The 17,130-nt window shown below is 31.2% G+C and overlaps 1 protein-coding gene across 1 annotated transcript in view; it reads right to left on the minus strand.

The window, feature by feature from the left end:
• The window catches only part of LOC139492721 (adhesion G protein-coupled receptor L2-like), a 29,257-nt gene extending 17,346 nt beyond the window's left edge, over nucleotides 1–11,911 (minus strand). The window contains exons 1-16 of the mRNA XM_071280874.1: nucleotides 11,737–11,911; nucleotides 11,230–11,342; nucleotides 10,361–10,580; nucleotides 9,702–9,863; nucleotides 9,178–9,296; nucleotides 8,622–8,683; nucleotides 8,115–8,263; nucleotides 7,315–7,566; nucleotides 6,643–6,858; nucleotides 6,237–6,380; nucleotides 4,952–5,056; nucleotides 3,930–4,021; nucleotides 3,300–3,488; nucleotides 2,553–2,624; nucleotides 1,055–1,163; nucleotides 310–429 (exon numbers count right to left, since the gene is read on the minus strand). Coding sequence (XP_071136975.1) covers nucleotides 310–429; nucleotides 1,055–1,163; nucleotides 2,553–2,624; nucleotides 3,300–3,488; nucleotides 3,930–4,021; nucleotides 4,952–5,056; nucleotides 6,237–6,380; nucleotides 6,643–6,858; nucleotides 7,315–7,566; nucleotides 8,115–8,263; nucleotides 8,622–8,683; nucleotides 9,178–9,296; nucleotides 9,702–9,863; nucleotides 10,361–10,580; nucleotides 11,230–11,342; nucleotides 11,737–11,911 — 2,299 coding nt within the window. The remainder of the gene's footprint in view (nucleotides 1–309; nucleotides 430–1,054; nucleotides 1,164–2,552; nucleotides 2,625–3,299; nucleotides 3,489–3,929; nucleotides 4,022–4,951; nucleotides 5,057–6,236; nucleotides 6,381–6,642; nucleotides 6,859–7,314; nucleotides 7,567–8,114; nucleotides 8,264–8,621; nucleotides 8,684–9,177; nucleotides 9,297–9,701; nucleotides 9,864–10,360; nucleotides 10,581–11,229; nucleotides 11,343–11,736) is intronic.
• Nucleotides 11,912–17,130: the final 5,219 nt, after the last annotated feature.

Raw genomic sequence — 17,130 nt, forward strand, 5'->3', positions numbered from 1 at the left:
TAACTGCATTTTTTACAACTTTAAAATTATCATTACTTTATTTTCCAAGTTCAAAACCAGGAAGAGAAATAAACAGAAAAAATGACATGACGAAAAATTCTTGTTTTGTTTTTTAATTAACGCTGTAAAAACTAAAATTGCAAAACAACCGAACTCTGAGGAAAATTCAAAACGGAAAGTCCCTTATCAAATGGCAAAATCAAAAGTTCAAACACATCAAATGAATGTATAACAACTGCAGTGTATGCACAGTCAAATAAATCATATTAGAATCAGTTCAAAATTCAACAATAACAAAATAATATATACCATTAAGTGAGGCTTTGTTTAATGTAACTTCGGTGTTGGACTCTGTTACCCAAGATGGCAGGTTCGATGAATTGCCTGGAAATGTTACACCCTGTGACTGAACTTTTCCAACCTGTACAACTTAAGTAATGAAAATGCAAAAACAGTTTCAGTGGATCATTTTTAACGACAGACTTGATATTATTATTGAAAAATCGTCGGACAAATAAACATTCGTTTAACAATAATAAAATTCTTATTAATTGTAGGAATAATAGCATTCATTTAATTTTTTTATTTTTATGTAGAGCATTTGTTTACATTGGTTTAAATAAAATTCAATAATGCTTCTATGAAATGATCATATCGAGTTCAATTCCTTTACATACTAAATTTCCGTATATATTGTCTGGCATTTGCACCGATTACCGGTGAGTATCGAACCATACGGCTTAAGTTGACGCTTCTGGTCATTTCGGTCTGAAGTATAGCGATTGAAATATTGGCTAGTTTGCAAATATTCAGTTCGTTATCTAAATCTTATAATAATCTGGTTAAGATTGTTAACAGCAATGCATGGCATAAAGTACAATCACAAAAATACTGAACTCCGAGGAAAATTCAAAACGGAAAGTACTTTATCAAATGGCAAAATCACAAGCGCAAACACATCAAACGAATGAATAAAAACTGTCATATTCCTGACTTGGAACAGACATTTTTTTATGTAGAAAAAGGTGGATTGAACCTGGTAACTAAAACTTACCTAAATTGTCCCTCTTTACAGTTTTGCTGAATTCACTGCCATTAAGCCGTGTGTAAGCTTTTGTATATGTTGTGACAGCGTCTACAAGCCTGCTTACTCCGCCTAAGTTCTGCAAAAATCAATATTATTTCATTTTTGTCAAACTAGATTAGTCCTACAAATTACACTTTCAGTGAAAACTTTTCAACTGATTAAAATTCACATTTTAAGGGACAAAAAAACATAATACGAATGTTTGATTATCGGAATTCTAATGGAAACTAACTGTGTACCACTTATTGCGGACCTGCTTTTGTTTTGTTATGAGTTACAATTTATGACTAAAATCAGCAAAGTCCCACGGAAACAACATCTACAAAAACGATGATGAAAGCAAAAATAAATCATCGGGTTGTTCATATCAGTGTTTGGAGTATTTTAATTCAAACTTAAAAAGGATTTGTATTCAAGCTTAAAATGTATTCTTGTTAAACACATTTTGATTTACTAATTGCTAATATCAAAATACTCATAACGAAACTTTAATCTTTTCTACTATTCAGAAACAATAAGCGCATAATTCTAGACAGCCGACGGAAAAATTAAAAGTGGAATGATTTCTAAAAAGAAGTCAAACCAATTGCGTCTGGTGTAAATATAAAATTTTAATCCTGGTATCTATGATGAGTTTACTTGTAAACTGTAAGGTAGTAAAAGAGGGACGAAAGATACCAAAGGGACAGTCAAACTCATAAATCTAAAAAAAACTGACAACGCCATGGCTAAAAATGAAAAAGACAAACAGAAAAACAATAGCACACACGACACAACATAGAAAACTAAAGAATAAACAACACGAACCCCACCAAAAATTAGGGGTGATCTCAGGTGCTCCGGAAGGGTAAGCAGATCCTGCTCCACATGTGGCACCCGTCGTGTTGCTTATGTGATTACAAATCCGGTAAATAGTCTAATTCGGTAGGTCACATTCATGAAAGGGAAGGGGATTGTAGTTACGACGTAAGGAACATATCCGATATCATTTGTGAAACGGTTATTCCATAACGGTCAACCAACTCGTGATGGCGTCCGTAAAATTTACGAAGGGATGATTTCAACTTCACCATTTGGAACTCTTGGTTTAATAGCTTCCTTGTGAGCAGTAACCCTCTATCAAGAAAATCATAATAGGAAATGCAAGCACGGGAATATCGTATCAATTGGGAGATATATACCCCGTATGCAGGTGCTGCTGGAATGTTGCTACTTAGAAATGGAAAGTTCACAATTGGAAAGCTGAAATCATCTCTTTTGTCGTAAAGTTTTGTTTTCAACCGACACTCATTGTCAATTTCTAGATGTAAGTCAAGATATGAAGCCGACTCAACTGTATCCGTAGTATCCTTTATCTCCAATTCGATGGGATAGATGCGTTCCACATAGTCACCAAATTTTGAATTGTTTAGTGAAAGAACGTCATCTATATAGCGGAAAGTAGTAAAGTAATGCATCTAATTACCTGGCGTGTAAGTTGTTCCCATTCTGGTCTATTTCTGTCTTCAAGGAGATTATTACAACTTGAAACGAACGTCTGAAAGAAAATTTTCGTCGTATGAGTTTCATTACGGTTTCAAAATAATTCTTTGTAATAAGTTGTCCTTATTATCAGAATTATTTATTGTAAGATTTATTCAATATTACACAAACTCTTTAAAAAGAAATTAAAAAAAAACATTTTTTTTTAATAAAAAAAAAGACACTCTACACTAAAAAGATTCCTAGTTTCCGTTGTGTCGTTAGTTTTCTCCTATATTTGAGTGTGAATTCACATTACTATAAGACGTGTCACGGTACTTTTCTATCCCAAATTCAAGTATTTGGTTTTGATGTTATACTGGTTATTCTCATCGGATTTTGTCTAATGCTTGGTCCGTTGCTGTGGGTGTTACATTTTAATGCTGTGTCGTTGTTCTCCTCTAATATTTAATGTGTTTCCCTCAGTTTTAGTTTGTTACCCCGATTTTGTTTTTTGTCCATACATTTATGAGTTTTGAACAGCGGTATACTACTGTTGCCTTTATTTATGTAATTGTATGTAAATAAAGTTCCTTCTAAAGTATTGCACTAACAAAAACTAAGCATTTAAATTTAGTTAAAACATAGTCAAAAATAATGATGATAAGATGAAGGTAATTGAGGTGTGTTGTTATATTGATATGACTAAAAAACAACATCATATACATTGGTATCATTTCATCAAACCTACGTCTAGTTGATTTACTGTTACAGCATCATTCCGTTCTGCTGCATAATCTGCCACATTGATTAACGTAGATGACGATATTTCCAAATCTCCTGCTCTGAGGTCCTCTTGGTCATCTGAAGTCAATACATTTTGGTTTTGGAGGATTGCATCTACATCCACAACTAGAACCCCTTCGATAAGACTATCAGACTGTAAACAAAACATTTCTAGATACTTTTATGTGCTTATTATTTTCGATCTTATTAACACTTTGGTGTTTATTTCGAATATTTATTTTTTCCCTTAATCTACAAACGAGACGCTAATTGTATATCCTTTAAGAAGCCATACACAAAATCCCATCTTGTGAGTAATATTATACTGTTTAATGATTTAAAATTGAACAATAGCAACTCATCTAGTGCATGCATCTTAATTATGTCGAAATAGAAAATTAATATTTTGTGTGTATTTCATGTTGATTCGTGTCGTTTGTGAAGGACCAATTATTTTTGTGTATCGTTGGGTTTTTTTACTGCTGTTGTTGTTTAATCGTGTTTTTTTCTTCCTATTCTAACTTATTTTCAATGTAAATTGCAAGGTTATAACTTGATATCAAAACGAAAGAAACATAATAATCCAGTGTCCTACCTCTTCAAATATTTTCTGTAAATCCTGTCTCACACATGTGCTATAATCAGGTGTTTGCCAGTTACCCCCAACACATTGTCTTGAAATTAAACCTAAACAACAGGTAGGTAAAATTAGTTTATAACATTAATTTCTTTTTGTGCAAATTTCATCAAGTCCTTTATCATTTTTGGATATCGAAAGTAACTTGATGTGACGTTTAAATATCAAAAAATAATAAGTTTCATTCGTGCATGTGAATAATATACGATCTTCATTTAGTGGGTGTATCCTGACACAAACGCTGCTCCATCAAAGATTTAAGGAAGGGAATGTTTAATAGACAGTATATAAGCTTCAGGGTCATCATGTTTCCGCGGTCTTACAAACCGAAATAGTCTTTATATATGTACATATTATTATCAATTTCCGATGAAATGTTTAACTTGGTGTAGATTTGCATTGCTGGTTATGCATGTATTGTATGAGTCGCAAATCCTGTCGACGAACTAAGTCTCGCTTCTTTTGGACTTCATCTGAATTTACCGTTTTATTTTTCACCTTGACTTGTATCATCTTAATTGATTTACAAGATTTTAATACAGATGCCTCAAATTAGTCGATTTTGATTTCTGCAGTCATTTAAAAGAAAAACCTTGTAACTATCTCAATAAAATTGACACCTTGAAAGATATGTGCATACATATAAGTGCTAAAATTCCTTTTCTTACACAAAACTCTGAAAACAAATAATGTTGATCTATCAATCATTATATTCTTAACTATGATTTGCGTTAATATAAAAATTAACAAAAGGTTATCTAAATACATAGGCGGTCTTCTCAAATTTATCAGTAATCAGAAATGTAGCCTTGTTTATCCTTTCCTGTGAAATTACCACTGCATGGTAGTACAACAACCGTATCAGATACTAACTTTGATTTGAGTTTAATAAAAAAAATTATCAAAAGGTAATCTAAATACAAAGGTGGTCTTCTCAAATTTATCAGTAATCAGAAATGTAGCCTTTGTTTTATCCTTACCTGTGAAATTACCACTGCATGGTTGTACAACAACAGTATCAGATACTGTCCTGTTCCAAAATGTGCCATAATTATCAGTATTTTCAGGACAATAAATAGTTGTTCCTGAAAATATCAAGGAATATACTTTAAACATATCTCAATTGTGTAGTCACACACATGCCCACAATTTAAAAGACAAATGCAAGATTACTTGTAATATGTTTAATTGTTCGGAAACAACTATTCAACGTGAAAACAGAAGATACATCTTACTACAAATATTCAATGAAATAAATTTGTGCGTGTACTAGAACATAAATTATAATCAGCTTAAATAGGACGATTCGCTGTCATGTGAATGAAGTTTGCTTACTTCATGATTGGTAAAACAACAAGACAATCAATGCACATGCCAATCATTCACAATTATAACTTATTTCTTTTAATGACCAACTATCAAGTTACACCCAAATGCTAGAAATGCTTAATCACCGGATTAGTGGCGTTAACTAATTTTATCAGGAGTACCACCATGACCACTACGGATGCAAAAGTTAATGAGAACTGCTCATCCTTTTTTAACCATCTGGTTTCAACACTGATCTTTGATAGAGTTCGAATTGTACAAGTTTTGTTTTTCTTAGTAAAAATAAAGTATAAAAAAGAAACCGATCTCTATGTTTAATTAAATTCCATAAAAACTGACACAATCAAACTGTCAAAACGAGAGAAACACAACTACAATACTCTGGTACAGAAATTTTACAAAGAAAATGTAAGTTATACATGGTTTTATGTTATAACTAACTACAACTCCGAATTTGTATGACAGTCGTAGATAAAGACAACAGTAGTATACCGCTGTTCAAAAGTCATATATCGATTGAGAGATAACAAATCCGGGTAACAAACTAAAACTGATGGAAACACATAAAATATAAAAGGAAAACAACGAAAGAACAGAAACATGCAACAAAAAACAAACAAAAAACAAACGACAATGCAACATGCATGGAAACGAACTATAAAAAACTGCAAACGTGTTTGATTGTTTATTGTCCACTTTGGATATCTAATATATTTTTAATTGTTTTGTACTATTGGCATTGTGAAAGGACAATGTCTCACATAATATAACGAAACGGTTTTATCACGAGTGTGAAAAGCTTTGGGTATATTTCTACAAGTTAGAAACCAACAATAACTGCAAAGATAAACGAAATTCACATGATGCAAATGTATATACAGCTATTTTGATTAAATGAATATTTAATTGAATAATTTACGTTAGACATGTACATACCGGTTGAATCTACTACAATGATATTTGAAGTGACAACCATTCCTTCTCCAGCAACATTTATTCCTTTGCAGCCATAATTAATGGATTCTTTGATATTAATGACTTCAAGTGTACTGACGGAACCATTCCCTACAATAATTTCATCTGCAAAAGAGAAGGTGAATATCGTTTCCATATTTTTTTTTCTCTCAAATAAGTGAGCTATATTCCTGTTAACAAATAATGTTCAACATGATCAGGTCACAAAGTTATAATATGTTTAGCCTTAAGAAACATAAATGAAATTTAAAGTTTACCGGAATTTTTAATTATACAATTGTGTAAACACTTTTTAGAATTAGAACATTTTTACTTTAATGTAAAGTGTGTGCATGGTTCTAAATGATAGAATTCAGTGTCAACTAACCTTGATTAGAGGTGAACACAATACCATTTCTATACCATACTATAAGTACTGGTACTGAGTATGATTCTTTAACCTCGCAATTTACAGTTGTAGAGTCTCCCGTGTTTACTACAGTTGTCATGGGAGATACTGATACCTCAGGTTTTCCAATTACAGCTATATTTATTTTCTGTTCAGACTTCAAGGAACCATCACTTACTAGACAGGAAAGTATTCCTATTAAGATAAAACATACTTTATTAATACATGTAAAAACACATACTGTTTTGTGACGCATTATATTTTATAAGTTATATTTTTATTTTCGGGATGTTTATTTCCTTGTTGGATAACAATATCTAATAAACCCGGTTTAAGATTATTTCTGTTTTTCTGTAAACCTTTTTCGAATCGAATGAATTGATTCAAATTTGTTATGATGATAATACTGTAAAGGTTGTTGACGATGCACAGCCAGAATTTGCAGAAATGGGATCGATATATTAAGATAAACTTCCATAATCTGTTCATTCTGATTTCTTACAAAACGTTGTACCTGAATTTCTTTTTATTCGTTTGATGTGTTTGAGCTTTTGATTTTGACATTTGATTAGGGACTTTCTGTTTTGAATTTTCATCGGACTTTTTTCTTATCTTACTTTTTCCTTCATGATTTCGTATAAAACTTTGTACCTGAATCTCTTTTTTTCATTGGATTGACCGTTAAAGTGTACTCCTTCCTCTCTGGATACAATGGGTCTTCTGGTAGTGTTTGTGTCTTCCATCTGGATCTAGCTGTCGGGTTAATCACTGCATTATTAAGCTTCCATGTCGCCGTCACTGTGCCAGTGCTTCCTATTGCACTTGCGCCACATGTGAACTTGACATCATTATCTTCATGGTAGCTGCCAGTGCTGCTTATGTCTGTGATAACAATATATCCGTCTGGAAAGGTAAATTATGGATAATAACTAAATAGCTTAGCCTCTTATGAAAACAAAGTGACTTATTTCATTTAGAAATTACACAAAGACATCTTGTCTGCCATCTTGGGCAAACCAAAGTAAAGGGAACACTTATTAACAGAGTTACCAATTCAGTTTATCATTTCACTTTAACTTAATGTTGCGTAGACGTAAATGTACAAATGCTATGTTACCACATCAAAGGTTTTATTCTAAACAAAATGCTGATTCAGAAATTGTGAATTTCAAATTTAGTGTATATATACTGGTCATACAAGAAACATACAAACATGGACAATACAGAACGATATCAGAACTGATTTGACGATAACCTTCGATACATGGTATCATATACCATGCATAAAGTACCGCAGATGTTGTTTAAAATCCATCAGTTTCATACCGGTTAATCGTCGACAAATTATCCGAGTAACCGATTAGGTAAAGATATTCCATTGGACAACACTAAATTTCATGTATACAATCTGTTTTTTTAAAGATTTTAATCTTTTTTTGATATATACTCACCTCCTACTTTAGCTTCAAAATATGAGGAATCAACTATTATTCCGCCCAGATTTCCCGTTGCAATAATGTCCCAAAGAGTAATGTTCACCACTGATAGCGAACTCGTTTCGTTTACAACAATTGCAGTATCGACAATTACACTTCCGTTTCTGAAAGATATAATATAAAAAAAAATAGTATTTTTCAAGTTAGAAATGTGTCGGTTTTGATATTTACGTTAAAAGAGAGGGACGAAAGATACCAAAGGGACAGTCAAACTCATAAATCTGAAACAAACTGACAACGCCATGGCTAAAAATGAAAAGGACAGACTGCGTTAAATGTTGCATATAAAACAACTTGATTATTAATTTTAATTTATTTATTTTGATTTTTACGCACAGTAAATTTCTAAATTTCGTTGGATGAGTTATTCGGCAAGGAAACAATGTATCATCATGGAAGTCAAATAATTATAATTCTTTTATAGTGTCTTAGAGCAACAAGTCAACAAAATTGTTAGCTTACCTAAAACTGACAACAGTCACGGAAAGAACATTGGCAGAGGACTGGTTTAGAATAGATTCTACCTGCAATCAGAGAAATGCATTCATTGTAAGTTATTGTTCCGATATATGTATGGTTAAAGATATATGAAAACCATTATAATTTCATGTGGTTTTATTCGTTCAACATTTAGTACGCAAATTTACTGTGGAAATATCCTTTTATCAATGAATATTTGGTGTTTTAGATTGATTAAACTATATTCTTGATAGAGGAAATGTTGGATGACATAGATAGAGTAAAAATAAATTACCGGTATATGTACATTTGTTTCTATTCATCGCAAAATCATGCAGATACTACTCGGAAACCAAAAATTGTAATGCAAAATTGGTTTTCCATTTTTTTTCTAAATAGTTTGTTGTAAAATCGATTCATAATTACCAATAATGCAGTTATTCAGAAAAAATATTTTTAAGTCGGTTTGTTGTCATGTTTAAATCTTTCACTAATAAAAATGTAAGATAAAGATATGAAATTTAACTCAAAATAAATTTTCCATTTATGATAAACTTACACTGTTTATGACTTTGGCACTAAGGTTTTGGTATCTTTCAGATTGAGAATCAAGTAACTGGACATCAAATGTTTCATTTGGCATTCTAATTGAAACTACAATTGATGGTTTCTCTGGAACTAAAAAAACAAATAAATGGATAATTAAGCTGTAAAGATTGTGAAGGCAAGTATTCTTGATTAAATAATTTGACAAGTCTTTGGTTGTTGTTGGGGTTGGGGTTATTTTGCGTCAATATAGATCATACGGTTTGCTATGCAAACCTGGCTTTAGCTTGTACTTCTTTCGTTTTAAAAATTACAACAACATAGAAAACAAGCATGGAATATGGAACTGCACTAAAATAGAAACATTGCTGTTTATATTTGACATGTGCTTTCTAATAAGTAAAGGTGATTTTATTACAAAAACGTTACCATGTGTGCATTGATGGACATTTATCGAATTATGTTCGAATACAGAGACTTTTATCTTTTAGTTTGAATCTCTGTTGTAACAACAGACCCATATGTATAAATACTTACCATGTACACTTATTTGTATTTCTAAAATGGTACTATCGTTAAAGTCGCCAGTTTTTGTCATAATCAAATCTGATACACGAACTTTAACATTGAAACTTTCAGTTGTTGCAGGAATCTCATTGGTAGTCATAATATTGCCATTTTGGTCAATGGAAACTAGTCCTGAAATGTAAGTAAAGTGTATATGGCATTGGAAGTAAAACTATGTATTATTTTCTAACAAAGAACCGTACCGCAAGAACGTAAGATCTATATAGAATGTGAATTATTTTGTTGGATATATCAGTATAATGCTACACACTGCACGCACTTTTTCTCTTTTATAGATTGTATAAACGAGACACTACTTGATATATTTGTCAACAATACCTGCAAATATGACGGTATATTATCTGTAGGCAATATCGATTGTTCTTAATTTACCAATGAAAACACTTAAATTAACTTACTTTCGTTGAATAAAAATTTTATCCATTTAAAAAAATCATATCAAAGTTCAAAGTTCATATGTAATAGATGATACCACATCGCATCCTTTTCTTTCTATTATATAAAAAACACTCAATGTTTTGACATTTATTTAAAATTCGCAAAGGCAAAACGAAACGAATGTAAACGCCATCTTATACACAGGAAAGTAATGACATAAATGTGTATACCTTCACTGTTGTCAATGATAGTATATACAATAGTACTATAATCTGGTTCAATGTCATAGTCCCAGCAAACAAGGCTGGTGACAATTGTTCCAACAGATGCATATCGGCTCACTTCAGCATTAAGGATTTCTTGTGATCGTAAACAGACAGGAGGATCATTTTCATCAATAACAGTTACGTTGACCGTGCCATAACCTGAAAGACCTCCATTATCTGTTACCTTAAAGAAAAAATTGTCAGTGATAAATACTATGAGTATAAAACTGTTTCAATTAGGGAAAAAAATGCATTTTTTAATTGGTGTAAGTGGTTTTTTTTAATTATTCATTTTCTAACTCCGAAGAAGTGGTAGCACTTTTTATATTTTAAAGTTGCTTTTTATACAAAAATTTATTATACAACATGCAAGCATTGAATGCAAGATGAAAGTTATCATTAATTTTATGAAAATTGATATTCAAGTTATGAAAGATAAAGTGCTGTTCCTAATTTTGACATAAGATAAAAATTCCGAATTGTTAAAGTTGTTTGTATATGAATAGCGGTATCATAAGTTGTAATTCTAAACCAAACCAAATAGAAAGCATGGGTGGTTACAATGACGTATTTGAATGACTTTGTGTGGACATTTGAAATTAAAACGTATGAAACGTTTACAGTGAGTTGCAACTATTTTTCTTTTAAATTACTTCGCTTGTACTAATCTAAATATCTAATGACGGCGTTTTCACTCAGTTATATTTCATAACAAAACAATAACAAATTTATGTTCAAGCATCGTCGTCCATATGGAATTTGTATGATTTCTATCGGTCATTTTACAGGCTAATGATATGTGTTTTTCCTCGTTTTTGGCAAATTCAACTTACCATCAAAGATAAGATGTGCATAGATACATCCGATACGTTCAGTGGTGTATTTCCTAAACGTAATACTCCAGTGTCTTGGTCCAAAGTAAATGTACTGTTTACCGTTTGTTCAACTAAAATATATCATAGTAATTCTTTAGTTTTATCGTTTGTTTTGTTATTCTTTAACAATTCCATGCAGAGAATTTATAAATCATATGATTTTAAATTTTCTTTTTACTATTTAAAAGATTTACAAATATATATGTGCAACGCCAGTCAAATAAATAGTTTGTTTTATGGGTTGCATGATGCAAGTAAATTATACTTTTAAATTTTTTAAATATCTCCAAAAACAAGGATGTTATAATTCGACTATATTTTGGCAAAAACTGCAAACAAGAGCAAACCTTTTCTTACTTGTAATTTTCAAATTGATACTTTTAACCTTAATATGAAAAGTTCGAATTTTAAGATGCATGTAAATAAGTTCAGTGAAATATTTACTAGTCCCGTTAAATACTATACCTATTGTGTATTTTAATGTATTATATCCCGGTAGAGTATCCGGATCTTTTGCTGTTATAACATCCAGCAATGTTCCTGGGCGTGATTTCTCTAACAGATTAAAATCACGGATATCATCAAAGTATGGTGGATTATTGACATCCAGGATTGTCATTGTAAATACTAACGCTATCATTCCTATTTCATTATTAGCGTATATTATGATCTGTGGAAAAAAATAAACTTAAAAATTATTGAAATGACAAAAAAATATAAAACTGACAACGTTAGTCAGAAAAGTAATTAGAACTGCTGTATTCGGGGAATTTGATCACTCAATGGCATATGCTGTACAGGTTAGGACTGCGCCTATCTGTACCTTTAACTGACATGAAAGATTGCCTTACGCTGCATCAGCACAAAAAGTCTATATCTCGACGAGAGCCTTTTCAAATATTTGAACAAATCTGTCTAATAGAAAAGGTGTGTATGGAATCGTTATAATATGACTACCATGTATCCCTATTAGATAACCGAAGAGATCTGTTTTAATTGCTAGTAAGACAACTATCCACAAAAGTTCAAATGAAGAAGATGTAATCAATTATGGGCAACCGTACGTGTCTTTTTCGTTTGTTTCATTTTCATGTTTTAATAATTATTTTGTCTTAACTATTGTTCTGTCTCTTTTGAGAAGGATAACTGGTTTTGTTTGTATACTATGATTGAGATTATGTCTACCATAGTAAAACTTGACAGGGATACTATTTGTGTTTATGTTCTCTAATGTGATAAATAAATACAAAGTGGTGATCTGATCTATATCTCATATAAACTAATATGAACTGTAAATAAGTATTACATTTTACCTCGTAAATTCCAGATTTAATGTGAAGGTCCATGGCAGGGCAAAGGTCAAGTCTACCATTGGCATTCCTATACAGATCAAATAGTTCAGAGGTTGATGTATAGTTCACAAAGCCACCTTGCGGGTCTTCACATTTTATTATTGTGCTATAACATGAATCGAAGTTGTCTTGTACCGTACCGGATCCTTCCAGAACATTACATTCAGGTGGAAAATCTGCGAATAAATGGAACAAAAATTAACAATAACACGTTTCAAATGTCAAGATTATACAGTTCAAATACAATACAGACCACTTTATTAAAACATAGCTCATGCATAGAATAAGATTAAATTGATGCTGATAAGTTTTATTCGTACCCTTAGCCGCATCGGAATTCTGCAATTGGAGCATCAATGGTAAAAATATGTTTGCATAGAAACCCGCTCTTTTGATATAGACTTTTCGAAAGTAAAAGTGTAACCAAACGTCCATAAAAACCTAGCAAGAAATCTTGTCCAATGTACAATGTATATCTGAGGTTTCCGTTAAACAAGGTTAATACGAAAATAAGAAGAAATGATATGATTGCCATTGAGACAACTCTGCATCACAGACCAAAATGACACATAAGTTAACAACTAAAGGTAACCGTTGGGCCTTCAACAATGAGCAAATCGGATTTGGAGTAGGTAACTAGAAGAAAATAACACAGCCAAGAATTTTCTGTATGATTACACCTCAAGTTTAATTGTCTGTCTTGTACAATGCTATAATCTAACGAGTTTTACTTACCATTGACGAACACTTGAACATTGATTGTAGTATTTTGTCCATCAGTATCTGACACTATAACAGCAAAGTCGTAATACTCTAAAGTTGGAGTTTGTTTCAGCTTGAAATCACCCGTATCTGAATTTACACTAAACGTATCTGAAATAAAGTTTGCTGAATTGAAAGAAAGTTTCATTTTTTATCCTTCTCTTCTTTCTAGTATGCTGCATTGATAGAATACATTTGATTTTTTTTAAATGTTTGCAGTGGTGACTGTTAAACTTTCAAAAAAAATATTGCAAAAAAAAATAAACCTTCTGTTGATTGTAAATATTTACTTTTTTTTATAGTAGATTTCATTAAACTTAACAGTGAAATTTAAACATTTAACATGTATATAGCAAAGCACAGACATGTCTACTTCTTGATGGTAAAAACAATAATTCATTTGATCAAATTTTATATTTGTTATAAACGTACCCAGTGCATATTTGTTTGAAAAATATCGATTTTATTTGAATGGTGGGACATTTTTTTTGAGTGGGAACTCACTTTTTTCCAATGACTGTATATTTTGTATATTATCAGTAATTGCTATTTGGTATGTAACATTGCCATGATCAGGGTCGGTACAGTCCAATGTTCCAATCGTTGATCCAATAGCTGTTGTATCAGAAATTGTCATTACATAAGTTTCAAATACATGGGTACAAACTGGTGCTTCATTGATACTGTTCTCCTGAAAGGAATAGTTTACCATTTTATTACATGAAATGAGTATACTTGTTATTATGCCATCTTATGAAAATTTAATCAAACATCGTCGTTATATATTAGGTATAAAGTTCTTGTATTGATTTATTGTATTTATGCGTACAAAGGTAGACTGAAATTTAAAAAAAACAAAAATGGTATAAGCAGTTTAGATAATAGGTATGCTATTATCCTCAAGGGAGAGCCCCCAATCCTTATTAGGGTTTACATATATATATGGTGAATCTTAGGCTTAAAACATGTCTCGCTCCAAACGTTGCCTTGTTTGTGGGGTCTCAAAATCCTGTTTCCGCCTCATAGTCCTTTAATGTGGTCAATCAGTGAAAAAAAGAGATCATAATTCTGCTTAATTCAGGTTGTTGCTTTGCATTTAAATCATTAATAAATGACATGCATGTCAGGAAAATAAACATGGGTAACAGGGGAAGATTTAAAACTTGACAAAAAGTCAAGTATCTATAGTTAAAGACCATATTTTGAACTATAAATTTCGTCTTAATTTTAGTTGGCGTTGGGTTCGGTATATTTTAAAATGACGCTTATCCCATATATTGCTTTTATTCGCATCCCAAGGTTCTTGTGTTCGTGTATTAAAGACTCTGAACAATATATTTATCATAGTTTTAAAGTAGCAAAGTAAAGTATTTATGCATGTTAATTAATGTTTCATTTGTACTCCTTGGCAAAAATGATGTGTTTCAAAGTGCGATTGTTACATCATATTTTAAATTCATGTACATATCTTATTGTATAACAAAACGAGGATGTGGTATGATTGCAAATTAGACAAATCTCCACAAGAGACCAAAATGACACAGAAATTAAGAACTATATGTCACCATACGGCCTTCAACTATGAGCAAAGCCTATACCGCATAGTCAGCTATAAAAGGCCCCAAAATGACAATGTAAAACAATTCAAACGAGAAACTAATGACACGTTTTGCCTCTAGGAAGTCTATATCTTTTTTTCAAATTATCAAATTGAACTTATATTGACCCTTAATCTAGGAAGTTATTATATTGACATATACATGTCTTATTGTATTCGGGTGAAGGATTATATACGAACATGCTTTATCCACGTGGAATTTTGCAAATAGATGCTCTGCAATTTTTTTTAATAAAAGAAAGGAAGAAGTGACAGTGATTGAGTTAACATTTTGATTTTTTTTTTCTTCACAATCTGTCTTTTTGATGTCAAATATAAGTTAGATATATCTATTTATTTTCAGTAGCTGATTATTTTCTATATCCTGTTGAAATACTTTCGTTTTTTTGATATCATGAAATAAAAAATATCTAAGATAGTGGTTTTTTTTTAAACAAACTTATTCAATGCTAACAGATTACTATAAATATGTCATGCAGGATATCTAATACTTCCTAAAACTATATTTTCGTATATTCTTGTCAGATTAAAAAAAATAAGAATTAGAAATAAGAATAATTCATTTCTGGTTATTTGTAAAAAAAAATTGGTATTTCTTGAAATTACAAATGACAAGAAAACACTAATAAAAAGCTTCAGTCTATTCCAAAGTAAAGAATAAATAATGATGTGCACAATTTATGTAGTAATATTCCTTTTCTGCTATAGTGCATTACTCAGCTTGAATAAAAAATCTGAATCCGTCAACATAGTATTTCTCATCGGCAATCTTGAAGATAGAGTTTTGGAAGTGAATATTTTTTCTAGGCATACGATATTTGTGGGCGATATTTACATTGCAAAATATAATGGTCCATATTGCTTTACTTTATGAAACTTTTAAAAATGGTAAAAGGACACAAAGATGTAGAAACTATATAAAGACAAACTTCCCTAATCAGAAATTATTGGCTAGATATAGGGTAGGGTACCATGTAGGTCAGAGATGTTAAAAATCGTCAAAGAGAAATAAATTGAATTTTAAGACTTTCACCCAATAATAACCAATTCTAAAGTTTATAATTTTTCCCACAGGAGAAGGTATAACAATGAGACATAATTTGGTTCCTAAAATTGCAAAAACAATAAACGCATTCAAGCCTTTCAAAACTATGTTAAGTTTATTGCTAAATTAGTCTGTTGTTTTAATCTGGACACTTTATTTGTAATATCATTAGGACATCATAAACATGCCTAAATTTACGCATTTGAACAAAATTTGCATTTCACGCATAGTTTTTTGATAAAAAATAATTACAACAAAGAAATTTACTCCGAAAAATATTGTATACAGTTTAATATCTTTGAAAGAACATTTTGTAGCAAACTATCTGCTTGAGTAAGGCTTTTGCTCATTTCTACTGAAATATCAAATTATCAAAAAATATATTAACATGAGACTGTTTTTGGTAGGTTTTCTGTTTTGCACAACTTTTAAAGCTCTAATATAAATAAGTTAGACAAAAGTCAAATAAATATATACTATTGTCCAACAGGCAAATGTCTTATGAACATCTGAAGAAACTGAAGGGTGTTATTTGGTAGATTAATAACACTTTTTTTTTATTTTTGAATTCAATACCATCTCCTTTGAAGGAAGTTTGCAAGCCTTGAAAGAATAAAAAAAGGCGTCTTACAGTTTTCTAAGTTGAGAGGGAACCCTCCTGTAAAATTCGCTAAGCTGACTTGTGTCTATTATTCAATACATAGATATAAAAAGATGTGGTATGAGTGCCAATGAGACAACTGTCCATCTTAGTCACAGTTTGTAAAAGTAAACTATTATAGGTCAAAGTACGGTCTTTAACACAGAGCCATGGCTAACACCGAACAGCAAGTTATAAAGGGCCCCAAAAATATTTATGGTGCAAATAACGACCAAACCATATTCGTCATAGCTTTGACCTTCCGTTTTATATTCAACCTGACATGAGTTTCATAACTCTAAATGTAATTTTGATGTTTGATTGTATACGTGTTATGTAGATGTCAAATAAGGAATTTGTGTATATCACAGAGACAGCATTCCAACAACAATATGAAACCAAAAGACATCCCTAAAGGGCAACATACAATCTTCTACAGCTT

This window comes from Mytilus edulis, chromosome 10 (genome assembly GCF_963676685.1).
Source record: "Mytilus edulis chromosome 10, xbMytEdul2.2, whole genome shotgun sequence".
Taxonomy (NCBI): domain Eukaryota; kingdom Metazoa; phylum Mollusca; class Bivalvia; order Mytilida; family Mytilidae; genus Mytilus; species Mytilus edulis.